Source organism: Phoenix dactylifera, chromosome 2, assembly GCF_009389715.1.
Source record: "Phoenix dactylifera cultivar Barhee BC4 chromosome 2, palm_55x_up_171113_PBpolish2nd_filt_p, whole genome shotgun sequence".
Lineage (NCBI taxonomy): Eukaryota > Viridiplantae > Streptophyta > Magnoliopsida > Arecales > Arecaceae > Phoenix > Phoenix dactylifera.
In genome coordinates, this window is record NC_052393.1 from 9,363,278 (window position 1) to 9,387,451 (window position 24,174).

General features: G+C 39.0%; 3 protein-coding genes and 1 long non-coding RNA gene across 6 annotated transcripts; 2 read left to right on the top strand and 2 right to left on the bottom strand.

Annotated features, from left to right (window-relative positions):
- Window positions 1-377: 377 nt before the first annotated feature.
- LOC120107247 lies at window positions 378-1,174 on the bottom strand. Its single transcript, XR_005509138.1, has 2 exons — window positions 897-1,174; window positions 378-755 (listed from the first exon to the last, which is right to left on the bottom strand). It is a non-coding gene; the product is annotated as an uncharacterized LOC120107247 (long non-coding RNA).
- Window positions 1,175-1,428: 254 nt separating this feature from the next.
- LOC103716541 (formyltetrahydrofolate deformylase 1, mitochondrial-like) lies at window positions 1,429-12,905 on the top strand. Of its 3 annotated transcripts, none has more exons than XM_008804574.4 (8): window positions 1,429-1,635; window positions 1,739-1,851; window positions 4,294-4,444; window positions 4,755-4,828; window positions 4,913-5,072; window positions 8,256-8,354; window positions 8,450-8,516; window positions 12,583-12,716. In XM_008804574.4, the coding sequence occupies exons 1-8, from the start codon at window positions 1,492-1,494 to the stop codon at window positions 12,585-12,587; spliced, it is 813 nt and encodes a 270-aa protein (XP_008802796.2). In that variant the 5' UTR covers window positions 1,429-1,491; the 3' UTR covers window positions 12,588-12,716. The 3 variants fall into 3 exon arrangements, with proteins under 3 accessions (XP_008802796.2, XP_026664037.2, XP_008802794.2); XM_008804572.3 differs by having other exon boundaries at window positions 1,432-1,635; window positions 8,450-8,536; window positions 12,583-12,905; XM_026808236.2 differs by lacking the exons at window positions 8,256-8,354; window positions 8,450-8,516 and having other exon boundaries at window positions 12,583-12,905.
- Window positions 9,893-15,395, bottom strand: LOC103716540 (VAN3-binding protein). Its single transcript, XM_008804571.4, has 7 exons — window positions 14,881-15,395; window positions 13,938-14,313; window positions 13,698-13,841; window positions 13,526-13,575; window positions 13,391-13,448; window positions 13,059-13,286; window positions 9,893-12,303 (listed from the first exon to the last, which is right to left on the bottom strand). Exons 1-7 carry the CDS (start codon window positions 15,175-15,177, stop codon window positions 12,233-12,235), a joined length of 1,224 nt encoding a protein of 407 aa, XP_008802793.2. The 5' UTR covers window positions 15,178-15,395; the 3' UTR covers window positions 9,893-12,232.
- A 5,407-nt stretch (window positions 15,396-20,802) lies between these two features.
- Window positions 20,803-21,924, top strand: LOC103716560 (probable aquaporin TIP5-1). The gene is made up of 3 exons (XM_008804602.3): window positions 20,803-20,953; window positions 21,074-21,324; window positions 21,402-21,924. Exons 1-3 carry the CDS (start codon window positions 20,827-20,829, stop codon window positions 21,801-21,803), a joined length of 780 nt encoding a protein of 259 aa, XP_008802824.2. The 5' UTR covers window positions 20,803-20,826; the 3' UTR covers window positions 21,804-21,924.
- The last annotated feature ends 2,250 nt before the right edge of the window (window positions 21,925-24,174 follow it).

The following is a 24,174-nucleotide window of genomic DNA, read 5'->3' on the forward strand; positions in this document are numbered from 1 at the left end:
ATTAGTCCTATCAGAAAGAATATGAGAAGAGATTAAATCAGATAAGAAATAAGTATGGGAGAGGTAAATGAGTTTTTTTTCTTTTCTTTTCATGCCCATGCTAATATGTCATTAGACTGTTTTACCTCAATTAGGGATGAGTTGATGCATAGGCAAGGGATCTCCAAAACAAGAGGTAACAATTTAATGGAAAAAGCAAAATTAGATCTTTGTTGTGCTTGGCAGAAATAATACATTCAACATGAGTACAATCTCTAGGTAAGTACTCCACCATGCAAGAGTTAAAAAATTTAACAGAAATTCAAGAAACATCGAGATCAAGAGTAATTACCAACCACGGTTCTTAATCACCCAGAACCCTGCATGTTCTTATCCAGTTTCTAAAGCTTATAAAGTTAATGATAAGAAGACTGCAAGGCTGCCATTCTTTCACAATGCTCACATCAAAAGGAAATGGCTAGGCAAGCATTTTCACGTCAAAAGTAATCGAAGTAAACCAACATTCATTACCTAAGATACAGAAGCAGACGTTTTGTGCTAGCCAATGCAACTCCCATAAAACACCGCACAGAAACTAACATCAAACTATCTACCGAACACAAGAAAACATCATCCAGCAATAATGAAACAAAGTGGCTTCATCAACACTATACCCACTCGCTCTCGCTCATTCCTGATCCTTCAATTGAAAAGATATATGATAAATCGGCAGAAGAATCGAGCCCTTTTATTATCTCTAGATCAGTCCTTTATTCCTGCAAACCCATTTTTTTAAAAATAAAAACAAAATCAGAGTGGAGACAATGCAGATCGCCACCTCCAAGAACTGGAAACCGTTGAAAGAAAAAGATAAATTAAAAAAAAAAGAAAACGAACATAATCGAAGGCACACCTACGTCTGCTTGGAGAAGGAGGAGGAGGAGGAGGAGGAGGAAGAGGCGGAGGGAACGCGCTTGTGGCGGAACAGCATGTACCCGAGCGGGAGAACCACTCCGACCATCATGATCGCCGCCCCGATCAGATATCTCAGCGGTCCCGGCGGCTCCACCTCCATCAATCTCCTCATCTGGAAGAACCCAACAGCGCCAAACCTTAGGCGTCAATTTTATTCCACGCATCGCCCTATAAAAATCCCTAATTCCGGGAATTCGACTAGTGGTACGCTTACCGGCATCCTTGTCTGCAGTTAGAAATGGCGAGCGAGGTAACGGGGGAGGAAGAAGGCACGAAGCGAGAGGAGACGGTACCGGACGGAGGAATGGCGGCTGGGGGAGGTTCTCTTGGAGTTTGAGATCGGGTCACCCCCATGGTTGAGATCTGGAAGAGCGAGCTTGGTCCGGTTCAGGGCCTGAACCGACGGCGGTCTGGTATCCGGTCTAACGGCGGACCCGATAATAACTTTCCCCTGAACCGGCCGACCCGATAATAACTTTCCCCTGAACCCGCGGAGCCACGGACCCAAATCCCAAACGGAAGAAAAACACCAAGATCATGGTGGTTGCGGGAGCCTCGTCCTCTTCCTCGTCGAGCATCCTCGGAATCGCGAGCGGCTTCTTCTCCAGGGCGCTCCACTCGTCCAAAACCTCCTCGGGACCCCCCACGGCCGTCCATGGAATCCACGTCTTCCACTGCCCGGTACGTTTCTTGGTTCCTGTTTGTTAATTTGAGGAGGAAATAACGGGGACGGGGAGTGTGGATGGGATCATGGGAGTTAGGGTTCTCATTCTTTTGTGGGCAGGATGTGGTTGGGATTGTTGCCAAGCTGTCGGAATGTATTGCGTTGCGAGGGGGGAACATACACAGCGTGGATGTGTTTGTTCCCGAGAATAAGCAGGTCTTCTATTCCAGGTGGTGGGTGTCAGTACTTCCCCTCACTCTTCTCATTTGATTCAAATGTCCTTTATGTGAAATATTATTCAATGAATCTTTGATGCTGCCTAGTTGCGTTCTTAATTAAAAAGGATATGAAGTAGGTAGCGAAAAAAAATGGGATTTATTTCTGATGGGAGATCAAGATATTGTTTCCCCCCAATTCGATGGTTGTTGGCCTTTTTAATGAGTTATTTTTTTCTCTATACCCTGAAAATATAAGTGGATACAAGTGTAGTCAAATATAGTTACTTTCTAAAGGTACTTGTACTGATGAAGCTGAAAGATGGCCTTGTTTTATTTTTACTTTAAATAATAGAAATGTATGCTAAGGAGATGAAGAAGTGACAAACTCATTGCTTCAAGGAGATGAATACCTCCTAACTACTGCTATGAAAACAGATGATATTCAATACATCTAAAGAAATGAAAGCTGTGATGTGTCAATTTTGATTGATTCTTGTTGGTCTAGTGTCCATAGATGGATAGAAAGTGATTCCAATATTATCATAAGGAATGTACAATGGGAATTGACCAAGAAGAAGAGGCAAGAGAGAGATATTGTAGTCCCATAGGAAATTGAAAATCACATTTTGGATGGATTCCATGAGAATTTAAAGGTTGTGAAGTTGAAGGCCTTTTTGATACCTCCTATTGCTCCCTTTCTTTGCATCCACTTCTTATCTAATTTTCACCAAGGACTTCCATACCAGATGGTTCAAGGTGTACCACACCGTATCGAATCGAAACTAGTACGAACCTTATATTCGGATCGATACAAGCTCCGTACCACCCTATAACAAGGTGTCTTGTCTTGTACCTAAATGTATCAAGGTGCATATCAACTCGTACTGAGATGTACCAAAGTGTATCGAGATAAAAAATAAGAAAAATGGGTCGAAAGTTGTTTTGGACGGGATATGTATGTACCATACCGATCCGTATCGTACCAAAACGGGTAACATACTGGTACAATACCCGATACTAGAATTACAGGCCTTGATTTACTTTATGGGAGACATCACACAGATATGTCGGTAGGGCATTTATATAGCCTGTTAGGATTGTGATCAAGTTGTTAAATATTGGAGGGATAGATTGGATGGTTTCATGGATTATCAAAACTTTTTGTTTTCTTTCAAAAACTTAAGAATATAAAAAGCTGCGAGGAATTGGAAATGAATCAATTGTAAATGAACTGAATAAAAATAAAAATCATCATGTGTAATCATTTAAAACAAAATTTATTCTCAAGAAACTATTTTAAGACGAAGCCAATAGTTAGCATGTGCCAAAGTCCATTTAACATCCCTAAATTGCCTTAAATTGTATGCAAAAAAGTCAAAAAAAATCTAAGAGAAAAAGAATTATCACATTTCAATAAGATTCTATATACATAATTGCCTCTACTTTCAAAGGAAGAAAAAGATTTTTTTCGTATCCTGTAACTAAACTTCTTGTGACCAAGGTTTTAAATCCCGTGGGATGGGGATGCCCCGGCCAATTTCTCCATGGAACAGGACACCCCACTGTCCCACCCTGTCCGACAGTGGTCTCGGTCATGCATCCTGGTAGATATCCTCTATCTCTCTCTCTCTCTTTCTTATTTCTTTCTTTTTTTTTTCTTTTTTATTTTCTTCCTTTCTTTCGTCCTTTTTATTCTACCTTCATTTCCTTTCCTTTTTGTTTCTTTTCTTATCCATTCCTTTGTTTCTTTTTTTTTTCTTCTTTATGTTTCCTTTCTTTCTTTCCTCTTTCTTCTTCTTCCTCCCTTTCACTTTTTTCTTTTCTTCACATTTCCTTCCACTTTTTCTTTTTCTTCATCTTTCCTTCCTTTCTTTCCTCTTTCTTCTTCTCCTCCCGCATGAATGTGTTTCGGAGTTCCGACCCAATCTTTTCTTGCAGGAACGGGACGAGACAGTCGGGACGTCTCCCATCCCGCTGGGACTTAAAACCTTGCTTATGGCACTATAAGATTGACTTCTCACTCTCTTAAAGTAACAATGATTTTGGTTATGCCTAACTTAGCATGATTTATCACTCCAAATATCAATTATCCTTATAGGAAATAGTAGAAACTAAATTTCTGCAGTTGTTTGCAAGAATATGAAGACTACTAGCTTTTAGCTCTCATAACCCTCAAAATTCTTTTCTATTATCATTTCAAGTTCCGAACCATACGGAGATCTCTTAATTGATCTGTTAGAGGCTTATTAGTGTATCGTACTTAGATATGCTGCTACTCTACCACTAAGGTTTATGTATCACCAATGTAAAGATGAGTTATTTAACTATAGTTGATTGCTCGAAGTTGCATAGTTTCTTGATCTTTTTAGTAGACATGTAATATCTTGATTACATGCTTCAATTATTTCTTATGCTATTGAATATATTCTAAGAGTACATGGTGCTACAACTTGGCAGTGAATTTGTATTTCATCCTGCACGCTGGCCACGAGATGAGATCAACAATGACTTCATGAAATTATCCAAGTTATTCAATGCAGAAAGATCTGTTGTGCGAGTACCATATCTAGACCCAAAATACAAGATTGCAGTTCTTGCTTCAAAGCAGGTGAGATATGGTGTGTGGAATTTTCTAGAGGAAAACCGTTCATACTTCATACTTAGGCATGCATGACTAAATTAACTCCCAGTGGCCTCAAATATTTCTTACCTTTTTTGAGAAAACAAAAAAAAGTTGCTCACTGTGATTCTAGTAATGGCATATCCCAAGGTAGAGGCTGGGTGCTGAGATCTTCATGATCTGTTACCCTCCCCTGCACTGGACCAACACCCCCCCCCCCCACCTCAGCATTTTAGGTTTTCAATTATTATGCCTCTTTTATCCATGTTTTATCAACTTAGGTTATTTGCTTTTGTAGGATCATTGCTTGTTTGACTTGTTACACAGGTGGCAGGAGGGTAGACTTCCTGTGGATATCAGTTGTGTGATAAGGTGAAGCATATATACAGCAACATTTTATTTCACGGTAATATTCTTTTCTGCACTAACTTTGAAATATGTATTGTATTACCACAGCAATCATGTTAGATCTCCAAATACTCATGTTATACGATTCCTTGAAAGACACGGGATTCCATATCATCACCTGCCGACAACTCCACGAAATAAAAGAGAGGATGAGATTCTGGAATTAGTTGCAGATACTGATTTTCTTGTGCTTGCAAGATATATGCAGGTACCGTAGTAATTTGCTTCTATACTTTTTTTTTTTGTTGAATTATATCCAGGGTCCTTGCTAATAATTTTATTATCCCACGCTATTAGAAACTAAAAGTTGCACTAGCTTTAGTTACTATTGAATTGATTATACTGAAAATTGGGGAGACTAATATGATTTGGATTATATTTCTCAAACCATTGAAATGTGGGGTGGAGGGGGGAGCATTTCATTCAGCAACTCCTGAAACTAAGAAAGCAATATTGACGGTCAGAATTTTCTTGACCAAAAGGAAAAAAGAAAAGAATTGATGGTTAGTTACATGAGTTAAAGATGCTGGACACGATGAGACCAAGTGCCAGCTTGTTCTTCCCAGCTTGTACCCTGCGAAGCAAGTACCAACACTGGTTCTGGGTCAATATGAAGTACTGGGCACTCCAACCCTCCGTCTGTACTGAGTCAACATGACACATATTGGCACGAGACAGGCCTGTGCCAGTGGTACTTAATCCTTTGATTAGAGGGAAGTTAAAAAAATGGAATTGAAGATCTTTGACATTTAATGGAAAGTGAAGCTACAAGTGTCCTTTCTATTGCTTGTTAATTTAAGAGCCTAGAAGAATCAAAGCTATTTGGGAGATTAAAAAGGCAGTGGAACTAGTTATCAATATTGTCAACTATTTTAAAGGGGTTGGAGTAGAAGCTTACATTGTAAAATCTTTTCAAATTGAATGGCTTGATGGTTTGACCAAATTTTCTGGTCCAGGAGTAGTCGTTTATCAGCAAAGAGAATTGCAGAGACTCTCAAATCTTACAGCAGTAAGCTTAGTAATATATGATTGCATTCCTATTTTGGCATCTAAGTAGATAATTTTTAAGTTAGCAAGAGCAAGAATCAACGAATGCATACTTGTGCTGCTTCGGACACATTTTACACTTCTTATAGGGTAAATTTAAAAATATGTACTTTTGATTCATGCAAGCAATTTTAAACTTATCGCTGTTAAATAATTGCATTGTAGATCATGTGGTGGGGAAATCTACAAAGAAGGGATGAGGCTTCTCAGGTATTTTAGATCAGCAAATATGGCGATAGCTATTATAGGAAATCTTTGAAACTAATCTGCTAGATGGAGGTTAAATAGAGATAAGGGGACACTTCTGTGCCAACTGTTTAACATTAGTTGACAAAGTAAATAACTTTCATATGCTCTTCTATCCATTGAGCTCTCTCTCCCTGCCCCCCTCCCTCCCCACCCTATTCCCTCCCCTCCCCACTTTCTTGCTTTCTTAGATAGTTTGCCTGTGGGTCGTTTGATAGTTGATCGTTTAATAGTATTTTTCCTTCTATAGTATTTTTAACCTCAGGGTCAAATGTTGGAATAATGCAACTATGTGATGCATCTCCTAATTGAGCCACCGAGGATCTATAACAATTCAATTCATGTTTATATGTCTAAATAACTCCTTTCTTATTAATGATGGTTCATAGAGGAGAGTTTGCCCATTAGAGATTAAAAGCATGTCCATGATGCTTTGTGACATTCTCCATGATTGTTGAAGTAATAGGAGTGTTGAACGAAATCATACTACGCTTTCTACGCTTGTGAAAAATTGGATCTTTACTATATGAATAGCACTCGATATGTCATGATTGTTGGAGTGAAGCATCAAAAGCAACACCTATTCTGGGCAACTTAGGCTATTGTCTACTCTATTTGTTCAATAGATATGGTTTGCCGAACTTCAAGCCAACATGCCAACATCCTAATGAATGCAACATTAGATGGTTTAGATTAATATAGGCAAATCCATGTCAAGTTGAGAAACCTTGCCGTTTCATCCAATTGATCAAAATAGTGATAATGATCCCTTCTTGGTCGGAGTGTTAGTGTGATTAAACTATTTCCAGAATGTGAGTGATATGCAACTCTAGCAATAGTCATTGGTAAAAGGTTTGATGGTTTCTTTTTTAGGTGATTTATTTAGATTTCAGGTTGCCTAGCTCTCTGAGGTATGTTTCAAATATGGTCCTCCTGTGTCAAAATTTGGCATGAGAAATACATTTTCCTTGATAAAATCTAATAAATTAAAAGATGTAGTGAACATAGAGAGGAAAATAACGGCCAGAATTTCCTTATTTGATCAGTGCATTGTACTAAGTTCATGCCTGGGTTCAGTCTTTGCCTTCTCTGGAAGATTGGTCTTTCTTTAGTTCCAACTATCTATTACTAGTTTGAGAATTTTCTAATTCATCTGTCCAAAGTGGGAGGTTTGAAAAATAGCTAATGGTTAAAAATATCATAGTTGTCATAATGTATGCAGAATTTGATGGCTGCCACTATAAACTCAGAGGATTAAAAAGGATTCAGAAAAATTGCTGGAGATTGCTTTCTTACACACGCTCCTTAGTTATACTAAGAAATATTTTAATGAAAAATTCAGCAAATTAGACTATAATAAGTTGTTTTTTTAACCATCTCCATGAAACAGGGCTATCTTAATAAGGGTCTTGTTCCTTAAAGAGGGAGTAGTACCACTCTTTTTTAGTTTAAAGTAAAAAAGAGAATAAAAGAATAGAAAATCCCTCAAGAAAGAGAACCCATACTCACAAACAAAAGAGCTGAGCTTGCTCTTTATGTTTTCATGACTTCATACTGACCTAGGTGGAGGACACCTCTGCATGCAAATCTATCTTATTAGGGTTTCAAAACCCTGGAAAAGATCCCAAAAACCTCTGCTCTCTAAAATGTCTGAGGCATAACACTCATCTGGCATATCATCTTAGCCTGATTGTCCACAAACTTTTGCATTTCTAAACTGTTTGAACTGATGGAGTTAATCTTCTCCAGCAATTCATACTGACCTAGGTGGAGAACACCTCTGCATGCAAATCTATGTTATTAGGGTTTCAAACCCTGGAAAAGATCTTGAAAACCTCTGCTCTCTAAAATATCTAAGGCATAACACTCATCTGACATCTCATCTTGGCCTGATTGTCCATAAACATTTGCATTCTAAGTTGTTTCAACTGATGGAATTGATCTTCTCCAGCCAACTAAAACAATGTGGAGACATGTCATTGGATATTCCTCTATAGCTTTCTTTCTGTATGCTTTTGTCTTTTGAAAATCTGCCCAAGTCAATTTCAGTAATATCTGGCATTCAAAACTTTGATCACTATTTTACCAAAAAATGCAGATATTGTCTGGAAGGTTTCTAGAGAGCTATGGCAAAGACATTATTAACATTCATCATGGCCTTCTTCCATCATTCAAGGGTGGGAATCCTTCTAAACAGGTCTTTGATTCTTGTTTTTTATAATTATATGAACTGGAACTACCTTTTAACATCTCATTCATGAGTAATCTTTTAAGTTGCAATATAATTGTCAGGCTTTTGATGCTGGGGTGAAATTGATTGGTGCCACAAGTCATTTTGTGACAGAAGAACTCGACTCAGGTGCAATTATTGAACAGATGGTAATATTCTTAGCATTAGTAATCACATCACTTATCATCTTTTACTCATGCTTGGTTTATGAATTGGTGTCATAGTTTGACAACCTTCCTGATACGACCATCCATCAGACTTTTTAGATCTAACAATTTTTGTTTCAATATGAGTAGTCATTAACTGGTTCATGATCTTGTAATTCTTGTGCTTAGCAATGTGTAATTGGCAGTCTGTAATCTGTTATTGAGGGAACAAAAATTTGCTGGTAAAGTCAACCTAACAGTTGGAGAATAGGCATTTTGGACCCTCAAATAAGCATGACTGAAGGTCCTTCCTACCGTCTGTTCAACCATGAATCCATCAAACTAGTAAGGTTAGATTGCATAGTTCATGCATCACCATTGCTAGTCTTCTGTGAATAGTGTGTAATATCCTGCATGATATCCATATTCAGTTTTATTTGCCAAAAATTCTTCCAGTGGGACAAAGTTGGCAAGCAAATTCAGTAGGCAATGTGTGTGTGAGAGAGAGAGAGAAAGAGAGAGATGGAGATGCTTAATCTGACAATATCATGTAAAAGAAGAAATTTGACAATTAAATGTACAAAAGGAGGAGAAAAACCGAAAAAACAACCCACATGAATCTGAATATATTGGGACAGTCAGGTTGGCAAAAATATCAATATTGCAGTAGGTGCAGGTCGAAATTGATTGTGGATGGGACTCGGCTAAGCAGAGACATGTCAGTATTGTCGATTCTTTAAATTCTTTTGGTGTTTCCTTTTAGCAGCACCATCCTTTGAGGGCTACAGGGACAGAGACGAAGAAAGGTTCTGATTACATTCAAGAATATCATGAGTTGTATTTGACTTGTCATCACCATTTTCACATAAAATATACTGCATAATTGAGAGAATTTGAGCATGAAGTGGCCCCTGTAACGGCTTTAGTCAATGATGCATCTTATATCCAATTATAATGTGAACTTGAAGTGATAAAGACTAAATGCTATCATGTTCTTCCTATGGATATAGTAGTAGATGGGGCCTCAGATGTCTGAAAGAACAAAGACTGGACATTAGAAATGCTCCTGATTATTACATGGCAGAGTATTTTCAGTGTTGCGTAGGTAAACTATTGGACTTCTCAGGACATTTGTTATGCCATGACATACCCTGACACTTATTTGTTTTAACATGATACCATCATCTCCCAACATCAATTCTTGGAAATTCTAATTTATTCCCTAAATCTAACATCAATTAAAGTGAGGGCCTTGTTAAATTTGTTGATCTGTGGGTTAGCTGGGTCAAATCTATATTATATGCATGCACCCATGCATATCCACACACACACGCATCAACAGAGGTTGATGTGTTTTTGTCTCATCTTTTCCAATGTGTGGCATGTCAAATTTTTTGATAGCTAATGCCTGATAGCATGTTCCACAGTTTCAGATGATATGTACATTATCTATGGGAACAACATAAAAAGGAAATGGAAGAATCTAAATTTCAGGATATGAACCTAATTAATAGTCCAAAGGGCAGAAGAAATTGTCACCTGGATTGCAAATAAACAGGGCAATATTACAAAAAAACTCAAGCAATCATTAGAACTGACCACATATTTTATGGCATAAAATATTAAAAGAAAACTAACTAAATGATGTTAGGGTTTAGGGTTTATTGCATCCATGATTAGCTATATCACTGATGGAAAGACAGTTACTGAGTAATGAACGTGGCACTCCAATAATTTACATCATACCAGATTTATCTAGGAGTGATGGCAGGTGTTAGTAGTAAGGCTCTGATACCATGCCCAGCAGCGAAGCACTTGAAGTAGAAGATTTCAAATGTCAAACTAGCATGGAGCTTGTCCATAGTATAGATTGTTTAGGTTCACAGGATAGGGAAAATTTCGATGTGTAGAAATTGTGATAACTAGACATTAACATCTTCAAGCTTCTGTGTGGCAATGAAACAAGGCAAAGATCCCGGCATTGTTTTCTTTCTTGAGGCTCTAATCTACTAATTATCAAGGCTTTCCATGAGAAGGTTAAATTGAGGGATGTATGAACAGTTTAATGAGTATTATGTGAAAAGATAATGTTCTGGAAGTTTAAAATTTTATCAGAAGGACGTTTTTTATGAAAGTAAAGAAAACTTTGAAGCTCTTTTCTCCTTGACAAGAGCTCAAGCTATGGAAATTATCGGTCCAGACATGGAGAGCCATCATAAACCCAATCATGAATTTAGAAATGAGAAGTAGGTTCCACAATTTGTTTCTTCGTCATTATGCTAATATTTGTCACACATTACTTCAAAAAAGGGATATATCACGAGTATTAGTATGTTTTTTCTTTTTATGGCATTTTGGCTGCTTCTATTATTTATTGTGGTAAAAATTAGAAAAAAAGAACTCCACATGGATGTGTGATGCAATTTAAACACTTCTAATTATTAATTAACACTAAATGTAAAAAATTAAATGGTAGGGTGAAAATTTGCTAATTTTCCTATTTTATTTTTAAATGGAAAAGGACAGATATAATAATCTATGAGATATATGAAAATTATGTGCTGCTATGCATCAAACCACAGCATATCATGTAAAGTTGAGTGGCAAAAAATAGAGAAAGCATTTTTCCCACCTGAAGTTCTGTTAAATCATCTTTAATTCAATCACATATCAATAAAGTTATTAAACAATCAACAAATTTATGTTACTCCAGCAGGTTGTTGATTTTACGAAAACAAATCCAAACTTGAAGTTAAAATCAGACAGAAGAGGGGGGATCCCTGAAACCTGTGTTCATTTTGTTGGAGTTTGGATTAATCCTTGTTTTGACAAAAATTCACTCTGATCTTGTCAAATCACTCACTTTTTACTTGGAAAGTGACCTCGTGAATGGTCCTGGGAAGTAAGGCCAGGAACACCTGATTGGGGAACATAGTTCAGGGAGATTTCTCTGAAGATATCTTTGAACATGTCAAAATACCGACCATTTCATTGCTTGCTATATTACAAAACAAACTGCCAAATGGAGATCCATCAACCATATCTACCATCATGTTCGATGATCCCCCTTTTAGAGGATATTTTTGTAAATATGTATTTATCCTTTTGATCAATTCATCCACTTTGATATGATGTGGTTTTTTTCTCTTTTGGTTTGAGAGACACAAAAAAAATAGCAACCAAAAGTGGAAATGTGTTTAACATCTGAAATATTTAACACATTTAAACTGTTAAAAGATCTCGAGATCATAGTCAATTATCTTGCTCTTTCTCACATGCATTGCATGTGCTCAGGGCTGGTAGCATATCACTGGGATATACTATGATGGGCCCATATGAACCTGACAAACGCTTATGTGAGCTAGTACATAATTCATACATCCTAAGTGTCTTGCTGCATAGTGTTTCTATTAACAGAATTGCTTTTGGGGAAAAGGGGGGAAAGGAGTAAAATATCTTGTGGAAGCATCATCTGATCAGTTTGCCCAAGTTCATTTCTATTGTTCTATGGAATGCTGCAGTTCAACAAGAATCTGCATGCAATAAAAGACATGCTCTCTTTCTTCCTATGTGAGCCCAGCTGGCTTGATACGGAGGCCTGCAGGCCAAACCTGCAAGTAAACAGCCCATCACCAGATGTCTGCATGTTTACACAGCCAACCATGCCAATCCCAGTTCTTCTGACCTTCATGTGCTTCTTTACGCAACCTGCTCTCTATCGACGAACCTATGGAAATCAAATCCATAGAAGAATCTCTGGAAACTCAAACCTGTGACACCATCCGAAGAAATGTGAGCTGCTACCTCATCCATGGGGCTGTTGTGCAAAACCACAGTATAGTCAAGCATGCAACTAACGGTCTATTAATGAAGCTATGCAAAATGAGTCATATGTTTACAACCATTGTTCTTTGGCAGGAGATCATGTACATGGGATATGAAATCGTGTTTGCTCTCTTTATCTACTTCCTACTGCTGCGAAGTTACCTTCTCGTAGTCATGTCAAATTGATTAATTGTCAGTTCTGATGCTTTATTTTTTTGAAGCAGGTTGAGAGAGTTTCTCACAGAGATACCTTACAAAGCTTTGTGCAGAAATCAGAGAACCTTGAGAAGCAATGTTTGGCACAGGCACTAAAATCATACTGTGAACTTCAAGTGTTGCATTGTGATACAAACAAGACTGTTGTATTTTGAAGGAGGTTGGTTTTAAACTGGCGCAATTTCGTATCAACTCCTCTATTACTTCGGTTGTAGAAGGATACTTATTTTTGATATTGTATTAGGTTTTTATTCTCATTGTTGAGGTTTCCTTGTGTCATGCTTCATAATCTTCATTTCTATCAATGCGAGGAAGAATGCTTGATAATCTACTATTATTCTATTCTGCTTGCTGTTTAATTATTCAGTGATACGGGCTTTCTGAGTAGAGAAAGAACAAAATTTCTTTGCTTCATATCTATATACTTCACTGTTTTCTGCATATTGGCTTTGTGGACAAAACTGGCTAGATAGACTACACTAACCGAGTTTGAGTACTTCCAGGGGGTGCTTTACATGCTCTGCACTACCAGTTACTTGTCGAAGCAGATTTTGCACTGCATCCACCCACTTCTGTTTGCTAGTCCTGTTCTCACATGCAAACTCTATTAGTCCTTGAGCTGTTCTCAGGCCAAAATAGCATCTCTCTTCAGCACAATCCCTTTCATGCCCCGGCCATGCTGGAACCTCATCATACACACCATAAACAACACCTGCTCATTATATATTATCGTCAGAATAATCCGAAGCCTCCAATTCTGCGGGCCAAATAAATTGCTCGAATGCTAAGAATATGAAAGTGAATCCTAGAGCTTACTCTTTTTCTTCTTAGAAAGTGCACCTCCAATGTGTTTGCACTTGAGCTTTACTATGACCTGAGATTATTTTGGATTGCATTAGAACCCACAGTATATCAAAATGAATTGTGATATCTATTGTTTCAATTCCTTGCCTGTGACTTCTTGTTGATATACGCTGACACTCTTTTCCAATGTAAGGTCCCTGCGACATGAATGCAACACATCATCTTATCGTTGCTTCTGTTCTTGGGAACTTCCTATGGCATTTAGAAACTTCTTTGCTGTGATCAAAGGTAAATAATTATCGCAGCAAGAACATCATACCTTTTCTTGTGCGTTTGAGCAGCTCGCCTTCCTTGCACCAGATGTCTGGGCTGCCAAAGTGGCTCTTTTCATAAGGGATGACCGCCGAGTTGTTCCTTGCTTCACTTTGCACTCTCAATTTCAATGCTGAAGCTCCTCGTAATGCTGATGGAACAAAATCGGTAAGCAGTCAAGAACAAAATGAGAACAGAACAGCTTTAACAAGGTGCTTGCTTAGGAATCAGCTGTTTAACTCCAAACCTGTTGCTGCTGCTGCTGTGAGAGTCATCAGATCACCAGGGGCTCTAACATCTACTGCAGAACTAACAGCAGAGGCCAAGTGCTCATGGCTGGCTCCTGCTAGATTTGCAATCTCTATGCAATGAGATGCCAGTAGCTCGGTTGCAGAGGCCATGGCTGCATTCATCTTTGAGTTTTGATTCTCCGAGCTTGTGCGTGCAGCCACGGCAGCAATCGCTGCAGCTACTCCAGCTACCGACGCTGCGGCATGGATGCCGGCTCTCTCCGCTCGAACCTTCTCTTTCTTCGTTGCTCTAAACCAGTTGGGCTCCTTGTGGTGAAACCATTTCTCAGTCGTCGTATGGCGTGTGATGATTGAGTTCAAAGCAGTGCATGGCTGCAGAGTCATCATAATGTATCGGGGGTGATTAGATAATGGAAAATCATACTTAAGAAGGACCTCCCAAGGGTAAAATTAGCCCTCAGAACATGACTGTTGATGTCAAATAGGAATCGTTGGGCATAACTCTTTTTCAACCCATGGATGTGCGTGTTGTATTCTGCCTATTTTAACACCTTCCTACTCACCTGACGAAGGAACTAGGCCAAGGCCAATTCTAAAGTTGGTCATCCCAATAATTTCTAAGATGCCAGCAGAGAAATGTTCTAAATTTGGTTCTTTATTCGGCTTTGGGAGTTATATTCAAAGTAAATTATAATACAATAGATTTTTTTAACAATCAGTTCATCATCTGAAAATTGAAAAATATGAGCCCATCGGAACGATTGAAAGGTGGTGAGAATATCGTCATACTACAAAGTTTTGATGTCCAAACAATATAACCAACAACTAGTTCAGCTGATCTGAACCAAGCAGACACAAAATGTTTCAACTACCGACGGTCTCTCAACGGCTAGAAAATTCGAAACTTCGGTTAATAGCAGTCACGGAAGAATAGCTTACTCTTTGCCGACTTTGAGCCGCAGCAGCAGTGAGAACCAAGTTCTCGGGGATCATCATGTCCGGTAGGCGATCAACGACGAAGTGCCTCTTGTTGTTGCCGGCGAGGAGCGCCTTGGAGATCTCCGAGGCCGACACGCTCCACGACCTCGACAAGAACTCCATCGGCTCCCTCGGCGTCTGCGGCGGAGGAATGGCCGGCATCTTCACAGCCTCCACCTCCTCATCCCCTCCCATCCCGTTCTCCAGACTCGGTAAATCCCCCCTCTTCTTCCTCCCCAAGAAATAACCCATCTCCATCCCTCCTCCAATGCTAATATTATAGACTGCTCTCCTCCTTCCTTCCTCTAGAATTTTTAACTCGGCACTTGGAAATGCTTCTGGTGTTGGCTATTTATAGCGAGGAAGGCCACACTGACACGGAGCACAAGGGAGACAGGGGGCGGACAATCCCTCTGCGCTCCCTTTTTCAGCCTTGGTTTCCCATCCCCACCTCCTATAAAACTGTTCCTAGAGTAGCACTCTCCCCGTCCCTATACGGCTATACGGGGAGAGAGTCCCAAACGACTTAATTCCCGAGGGGCAGCGTTTAAAATCTCGAAATTTCGAGCCCGTCGAATTCCCAAGGGTCCAAGTAGATTGTCCCAGACGACTTATATATCATAAAAATAATATATCATATATAATTATAAATAAATTTAAAAAATATTGAATTTTTACATGTAAGTCCTTGCAAATATAGCTAATCATATTTTTCCCGAATTCATACATACATATATTGTGTGTGCATACACACACAGATGGATAAAAGAAGGGTCATCTTGTTTTTGCATAGATACTTTTCTGGCTAAATTTTTAGATAATAGTACTAATAAATAACCATTTTAAGTATAAATTGCTTTATCGACCTTTTATCTTAGCATTTTAAAATTTAATATAAAAAGGTACTGGCAGTAGATTATACTAAAAGTTGTTATTTATTAACATTGTTAGCTGAAAATCTAAGAGAATAATATCCGTACAAGAACAGAATGATTTGAGGGAATATATATATATATATATATAGAGAGAGAGAGAGAGAGAGAGAGAGAGAAGATAAATATACAATAAATCATATTTGCAAGGATACATATATATAGGCAATATAGACAATAGAACATTTTGTAATAATTATGTTAGTATGGTTATCTACAGTGTAACTAAAAATGTTTATAAGAATAATTCTTAAGGATATCAACAAGTCAATTTGGTAAAAAAAAAATTTGTTGTTACACGAGACAGATCAATCACACCCTCGTTCTAGTATTTGATCAAATTTTCACCCATCCTAGCTAATTCAATTGAATCGGTGATCTGCATAAAAACTCGATTGACTTATTGAACTAGATAACTAAGTTTGGGTTTGGATTACTTAATTAGGTTACTTGAGTGATCCAATACTGATTAATTTAACTTGGAATCCTCAGGAGAAGTGCAAGGAACCTGTGTTCATTTTACCTTTATAATTATTGCCATTTGGGTCTTCGGAGAAATATAAAAATCTCGGCGACATATGATCCTTGTAAGCCGGCGTGAGCTCGTGCATTGCCGCATGATTCCCTGCACCTTTTGCTTGCTTGCCGAGATTAATATGTCGAGGGATGGCAGGGATTGTGGTCGATTGATTATTTTACCACTTGTTTATTTCAGAAGAAGTGGAGGGAAAAAAATAATTAATAAAAAAATTAAGAAATATCTTAGTTTTTAAAAGCAAGAGATAAGCAAGTAATTTTTTTGTATGAATAAAATTTTCATATTTTATAAAAAAAATTAAGGTAGAATATAAAAAATTTAAATTTTTAATAATTAGAAATTGAGAAAAAAATTTCAAAAATACTGAAATGAGATAAGATTTTTTTTATTATTATAAGCATAATAGATATTTTATACAGATTTCTCAGAAAATTAGATACTTAATCAAATATAGGCTACGCTGAAATATACCACTTTTATACGATTAACTAAATATTTAAATTTTATTTTTTTCAAACATTATATATCTAAATATCAACTTTCTAAAAAAATATTTTAATAAAAAAATTATTTTCACGAATAAATCAAACACGAGACTTTTGTGTCACGCGAGTAGCCACGATAGGTGGCTTCTGGGGCCCTTTGTTTTGGTCGGGCGTTTGGCGATGGAATGGAACATTCGGTGGGGAAGCGAATTAATTTGGCTGGTGATGGTTACTTTTTTTTTCTTGGAATTGTTTATGCGTCGCCAAAGGATCTACTGTTTTGAACCGTGGCGTTTTATTGTCATGTTTGCATGGAACTTTTGAGGTCATGTGTTTGCAGTGGAAGAGGCGATAGATTCTGCCGTGAAAATTATTTATAACTACTACATAGACCATTACTCTTTTCTTGGAATTGTTTGTGTTTGCAATTGCAAGTTGGCCACAAACAGCAGCTTCTACCATCTAAATATCGGCTAAAATACTTTTAGAAATCAGCTATTTAATTGGATGCAAGTGACGAACATAGATAATTATTATATTCTCTCCCTCTCCCTGCACACACACACGCATACGTGAACATTTAAATATGTATAATTTTCAACTGCTCATCACTCTTACTCTTCATCACATCATCTCAAGCCACCTATAAGAGCAACTGGGATGACACCAGGGCGATCCAAATTTAGGTTTCATTTTCAACACTTCACAAGTGGACAAGTAATAGGTTGGCTCCACTAGTTAACAAAATACTAGTTTTCTCATGCGACGGGCATGTATATAATCTATCCGATTATAACAAGCATAGTTTAAATATAATTTTTAGATGCATAGCAGGCAATGTTTAAATACAATCAATACAAATTTCAACCACAACAAGCTAAGTTCGATGCCTTTACAACCAAAGAAGCTATCCATTCTCCATAGCATTTTAGTCAGACTAGCTGCATCTGATCCTGCACTGCTTGCATAGAAGTCTTATATACTATAAAGACGAACTTTGCTCCAATTTTATGTGATGTAGATGCATGCGAGTAATTTGCAAAATCAAGTCAAGAGGACGTTGGTGAGGTTCAGGAGTTCAGTGAGGTTCAGATATCACATATGTTCAAAAAGGCAAACAGTGCAGCTGACTGTATCGCTTGCTTCGTCGTCCGGTACTCTAGAGAGTTTTTGTGGACATCGGTGGCGGGCATATCTCAATCCTTGATTTTTTACTTTCTCTTGATTTGGCAGACACGTTAGAGCTATATGAATTGTCGTTTCACCACAACAATAACAAAAGAAGAAGAAGAAGAAGGAGAAGGAAGAAGGGGGACCTTGGTGGAGCACTGGAGTCAAACTTTTCCTCTTGCTTAAACATTTTATATACATTCTTTAAGATCATGTGCAGCAAAGGAAGAGACATCATCATCAAAATTTGGAGGATTGGTGACTCCTTAGCTGCCATGGGACATCCACTAATATGGCGGGTATTTGATTGAGCGGACGGCTCACTTGCATGCGTCCTGGCCCTATTGGCCGAACAAAAGAGAAACTTGCAAGCTCGCATTACTTTATCAACCCTTTTTATTATGGGTCAGACTTTAAAATTTAGTGCCATGAGGTATTGGTGACCTGATTCATTGCTTTTCAAGAGGATAAGCGTGGCATCCCCTTCAATCTTTGCTCTTGCTTGTGGAGAAAGTGATATAAGTAGCCTTTTGGGTTCCTACTTCCAGAATCTCCGGTTTTTCATGGACGTTACTTTAGGTTTTTTCAGCTATGAGGCATTTTCTGAAATCTTCCGAGACTTGGGAGAGGCATTTTGAGTGTGGGAAAAGATTGAAGGATTAAAAGACGAGGAAGAAGCGTTTGGCCTGGGCCCAAGTTGCCGACATTCCGACACGTCTAGTGAGTGCTATGATAGGAAATGCCAGTCCGTTCTTTTCAGTCCTCCTCCTTAGGGCTGTGGAACGCCGGGCGGGTTGGAACTCCGAAACGGGTTCGGGCTGCTTTTTTTTTTTTTTCCTCGGTAGAACGGCTGCTCACACAGCATGCGTATAGCCAATAAAAAGAGATGGTGTAAGAGTGGAGCGGTAGCTACAAATTATGTTTAAAAAAATTTTCTCTAGTATTGAGCAGTGAGATCCAGTCTGCAGCTCTGCTCGTCTTTCGATACAAAACTGTATTTTTCGACGCAAAAAAATTCTTTCGGCATCAATCGTTCGACCGCGTTTTGCATAGATTTCAAAGCATTTCAATCGTTTTCTCGTCTATCTGTATAAATTTTGAGATGCGATTTTTTTTTTCTAACGGACATTTCCCTTTTCCACTGCAACATTGGGAAAAAAAAATAAAAAGAAAAGCTTACGCACCTGCCGCCAGTTTGGCCAGCGATGACGAAGGATATAGGCCACTTCCCAATGCATTACACGTGATCTCATCTTGTTACAACATTTTAGAAAGCCGAGAGAACACCTTGTCGCCTCACTATTACTATTGTGTACTTGGATGAGCTTCGTCCAAAGGCCGGCTTGGATGCCTCAACCCCATCAAAGAATCAATGCGACACCGCCACAAAATGGCACCGAACTAGATGGAGAAAATTAGGGCAATCCTTTTTAAATTTTCATTGATCAGTATAATGGTTATAATAGTTATTATTTGTGGAAAGCCATGTAAGTGATATTATTTGAAAATAAAAATTATATACTAAGATGCTAGAAGCCAAAAAATAGTAAGGATTTATAGAAGGCCAGAATCCCACTATATTGTTATTAGAGCACCACTCTTTTCAGTGAGCTTCTGTGTTTCAATTTATATTTGTGCATGCGGGAGTACGTGGCCCCTGTATTGCAAAGAACCATCTAAGATACAAATTCTAATAAGCAATATTTTAACTTGGATTCCTTGTTTGCATGCAATGTAGTGATAGAGAGATGTATTTGAAAATTCAGCTAGAACCCTTAGAACCACTTCCTCTCCCCACTCTTCTCTCTCTAACCAAGATGCGTGCTCTGTCATGTAGAGCTAAAGGAGATGAATTGGATTCAATTAGATAAGTGACTTTGTTTTCAAATTGGAGGACAGCATATATACCATTGTATCTTTTTATGTCAAGCATTAACTTTTTTTTTCTTTTTTTTCAGAGAAAAGTTATGGGGCAGATGCATATGTGGCCCATACATGGACTGACACCCTGGCCCAAAGCCTTGTCATGCCCAAGCATCATTGCAAGCATCCTGCATCTTCTGTGCTACGCTTGCAGGCCACAGTTTCTCCTGCATCCTGCCGTACAATCCGCAAGCTTCCAAGCCAAAAAAATTAGCTTCTTGTGTATGGCAATTAAGTATTTGAATCCGGAATCACTGATTTGCATATGCTGTCGGCGACCTTAGTTTCTAACCCAGAGAAAAACGGACCTTAATATAAGATATTATTATATCAGCTTTTTGCCGGCTCAGTAGGTGATGGTAGGGCCATATCAATGGCTGTTAAAATAGAGAGCAGTTGGAGGAGCTTTATCACATAAAAGTTACAACAATAGAATTCTTATATTAGCTATAAATTTGCTAATGAAATAATAATTTTGTGATTAATGCAGAATGAACCCCTTCTTACTTGTTTTCTTGAAACGCTTGGGCAAAACTTCAACTAAGTTGGACTGACCATCTTTTCCCTCATGCGAATGCTAACCATGCTCACCTCCAACCAGGCCCATAATCTCTACGGCCCACTTTAATTTGGGCCTCCAGGACTGGCCAGGCATAACTTCACTAGCGGCCCTGGGCCGGCGTCGCACCCCATCGTAGAAACCGTACGGCAGGGGATCGAGAACCGCCAATAACGGCTCCCAACGTCCTTCCGCGGATCGTTCCAGCCCTTCGCCCAAACCTTTTAAAGCGCCACCAACCGTCTTCCTTCTCCCATTTCTTCGCATCTATCTATCTCTACGAAACAAAGTAAAAGAGAAATGGCATCCTCTGTCCGAAGTCAGTTCCAGCAGTCCATCTCTCTCCCCGCCCTCCGCTCCTATCTCGCCGAGTTCATCTCCACCTTTTTCTTCGTCTTCGCCGCCGTTGGCTCCGCCATCTCTGCCCGTCAGTTTCTCTTTCCCTCTCTTCCCGTCAGTTTCTCTTTCTCTCTCTCTCTCTCTTCCCCCCTCTCTCTGTCATTCAATTACTTTATTCGGTTTCTGAACTCCATTTCTCTGTTTGCAGGGATGCTAACTCCGGACGTGACATCGGAGGCGTCGTCTCTAGTGGCGACGGCGGTGGCGCAAGGCTTCGCGCTCTTCGCAGCGATGTACATTGCCGCGGACGCCTCCGGCGGCCACGTCAACCCCGCCGTCACATTCGGCCTCGCCGTCGCCGGCCACGTCAGCGTCCCAACGGCCATCTTCTACTGGATCTTTCAGTTGGTGGGCTCCACCCTCGCCTGCCTCGTCCTCCGTCTCGCCTCCGCCGGCCAGGTCAGCAAGCCATAAATTAAGTTTGCATTTTCGCGATGAACATTGTAACGGGACTGACTAAAATGCCCTTCTGGCAGGCGGTACCGACGACCGGGATAGCAACGCAGATGACGGGGTTCGGAGGGGCAACACTGGAAGCCGTGACGACGTTCGCGCTGGTGTACACGGTCTACGTGGCGTCCGACCAGAGGGGGACAGGAATGAGAGGTGGCTCGGCCGGGTCGGCGGTGGGGCCCCTGGCTGTTGGGATGGTGGCAGGCGCGTGCGTCCTGGCCACCGGCTCGCTCACGGGCGGGTCCATGAACCCGGCCCGGTCCTTCGGACCGGCCGTCATCAGCGGGGACCTTAAGAACCAAGGGGTGTACTGGGTGGGCCCTCTGATCGGTGCGGCCCTGGCTGCGCTAGTCCACCAGAATCTCGTGTACCCGTCTCTCCCCTCTGCTTCTGACTCCCGGCATGGTGAAGCCGAGGTTGTTTGAGAGGGTAGTTTTTGTTTTCTTGTAGTTAGATTGACATGTAACTGCAACTTCCGACTAAGTTTCTTTGGTTTAATTCAAATGAACATTGCTTCAGTTTTGATACCAATGTCAGTTTCAAGCATTGAAGCAGTTTTTAAGTGTGAACGAATCTGTGATGCAATTATTACCGAAAGATTGTTCCAACGGGATGAGAAGTTGTTTGAATAATAAATAGCAAGTGTATCCGGATTATTAGAAAATTATTAATTTGGTTAACATAAACCTTGAGTCATGCATGAGTTTTTCTTTACAATTTTCTCTATTTCAAACATTATGTCTTGAAGATCTGACAAAAATATTAAGACAAAATTGCAACAATTTATTTATTTAAAAATGTAGCAACTAAGGTATAGAAAAGAAAAAGTATTCAAAATTAAGAGAAAAAAAAATTACCAGATATAGAATGATACATATTTGAGTCGAGCACCATCAAATGGAGGAACTAGAGTGGGTTATGACCTTATACCCCGTGTATTGCACAAGCTTCTCTAAACTAGAGAAGGAATGTGCCGTACCGAGCAGGTTGGGAGAGAAATGATCCTTTTGAACTTTATCATATTATTACGATCCTATCACTAAATTGGTACAAATATTTGCATTATGATGCACTTGCAATGGTAATAGATACACACATAATACAAGTCCATGCACATGTAAAGATGTTATTGTACTAGTCAAGAGTAAGTTCACAATGATCTAGAAAAGTCTGAGGATTATTATTGAAAAAAAGTGATCCAATTTTTCAAATATATACATGTATATTATTCCTAGATACAAGTTCTTGATTGTTATCAGATTATTACGATCCTATCGTTAAATTGGTACAAACATTTATATGATGCACTTGTAACCGTAATAGATACACACATAATACAAGTCCATGCACACGTAAAGATGTGTTATTGTACTAGTCAAGAGAAAGTTCACAATGATCTAGAAAAGTCCGGGGATTATTATTGAAAAAAAGTGATCCAATTTTTCAAATATATACATATATATTATTCCTAGATACAAGTTCTTGATTGTTAACCTATCTCGCATCAGTATGGTTTTAAAGCTTCCAACTGCTACAAGGCACCATCTCAATGGCTGAATGCCTATTCTATGCTCCAATGTTGATTTGTAATCCTGAGTGCTTGAGTTGATGTCAAGATTCAACGCCACGTCTATTTGTTTGGAACGATACAACAATGAACCCATGACTGCAAGGAAGCTTGAATACCAATAATCTAGGTCTATATCTGCGGCAATAATATCATTACTCAGTTGGAAAGCAACAACTGTTCAACTGCGAGAACTACATCTCATTCTTAAAATGAGGAAGAAACTATGCCTCTTATTGATGCAAATTTTATGTACCTTTTTGGCTGCATGATAACCAGAAGTCCTATGCAAACAGATTTAGATCACATGAGGAGTCCTTGGCTTAACATCAAACTGATATCAATGATAAAACATTTCATCAATCTTCAACATTAGCAGAATGTCTTAAAAAGGACTGAGGTTAGAGAAAATCCAGTGGTTGGAAACAATTTATTAAAGAAGCAAAAACATAAGCAAAATTTAACCACTGTAAGCGAAATTTGGAGTGATAAACATGATGGCCGATACAAGCATAATGCATGAAACAGTTGATCATGCTAAGAACAATATATGCGCTGAAATATCATTAGTTATCATTCCATTTTTGGGATGCCTAAGCAGGCCCTTAGTTACAAATATGCATGGAAAGAATGCAAAGTAAACAGCAAATATTTCTTATCCAAAAGCTCAAATTAGTTATCATTCCATTTTTGGGATGCCCAGAAGTTTGAAGCAAAGTATTTGCATAAAAAAAAGTGCACCTTCCACAAGTATTCTTCTCCATCACAAGCTATTTGCATGGTAGACTTACATCCTGTTGGGCTTTAATTAATTTTCAGTTAGTTGATAGCTCCTAATTAACTGAGCAATAAAAAGAACTCATCTCTCTCTCACACCCACACAGACACTCAGACACATACAGAAACAACCATAAAAAGTGAGGGAGTCGTCAAATATTGTTCAGGAATAAATAGAACCATCAAAGTATGATATCCAGTTTGTCAAGCTGCCTCCCTGGACTGCTGCTCTTCAAAATGGAGTATTTTCTTTTTTCCCTGCCACACTTCTGCTGTTTCTCAGGAAGAGTAAATTTTGTTCGGCAGCTTACTTCCTCTTAGCTGATTTTAGATTATCTTTTGCTTGCTGTGTCTCAGTGTCTCTTCCGTTCCGGGCAAAAATCTGGTGAACCTTGTGATATAAACTCTCCTGCCAACTCTAGACAGGAGTTGGCCTTTCCTTGTACATTCTC

Bases quoted from the DNA above. Each gene is read 5' to 3' on its own strand.
- LOC103716540 (XM_008804571.4), bottom strand. From the start codon at position 15,177: ATGGAGATGGGTTATTTCTTGGGGAGGAAGAAGAGGGGGGATTTACCG. The intron at 13,576-13,697 runs GTATGATGTTCT...TTCATGTCGCAG, and splicing joins GCTCAAACGCACAAGAAAAG to GGACCTTACATTGGAAAAGA. The intron at 12,304-13,058 runs GTTAGTGTAGTC...ATGGTGTCACAG, and splicing joins CCTGGAAGTACTCAAACTCG to GTTTGAGTTTCCAGAGATTC.
- LOC103716560 (XM_008804602.3), top strand. From the start codon at position 20,827: ATGGCATCCTCTGTCCGAAGTCAGTTCCAGCAGTCCATCTCTCTCCCC. The intron at 20,954-21,073 runs GTCAGTTTCTCT...CTCTGTTTGCAG, and splicing joins TGGCTCCGCCATCTCTGCCC to GGATGCTAACTCCGGACGTG. The intron at 21,325-21,401 runs GTCAGCAAGCCA...CCCTTCTGGCAG, and splicing joins GTCTCGCCTCCGCCGGCCAG to GCGGTACCGACGACCGGGAT.
- LOC103716541 (XM_008804572.3), top strand. From the start codon at position 1,492: ATGGTGGTTGCGGGAGCCTCGTCCTCTTCCTCGTCGAGCATCCTCGGA. The intron at 8,355-8,449 runs GTCTTTGATTCT...TATAATTGTCAG, and splicing joins GTGGGAATCCTTCTAAACAG to GCTTTTGATGCTGGGGTGAA. The intron at 8,537-12,582 runs GTAATATTCTTA...TTTTTGAAGCAG, and splicing joins GTGCAATTATTGAACAGATG to GTTGAGAGAGTTTCTCACAG.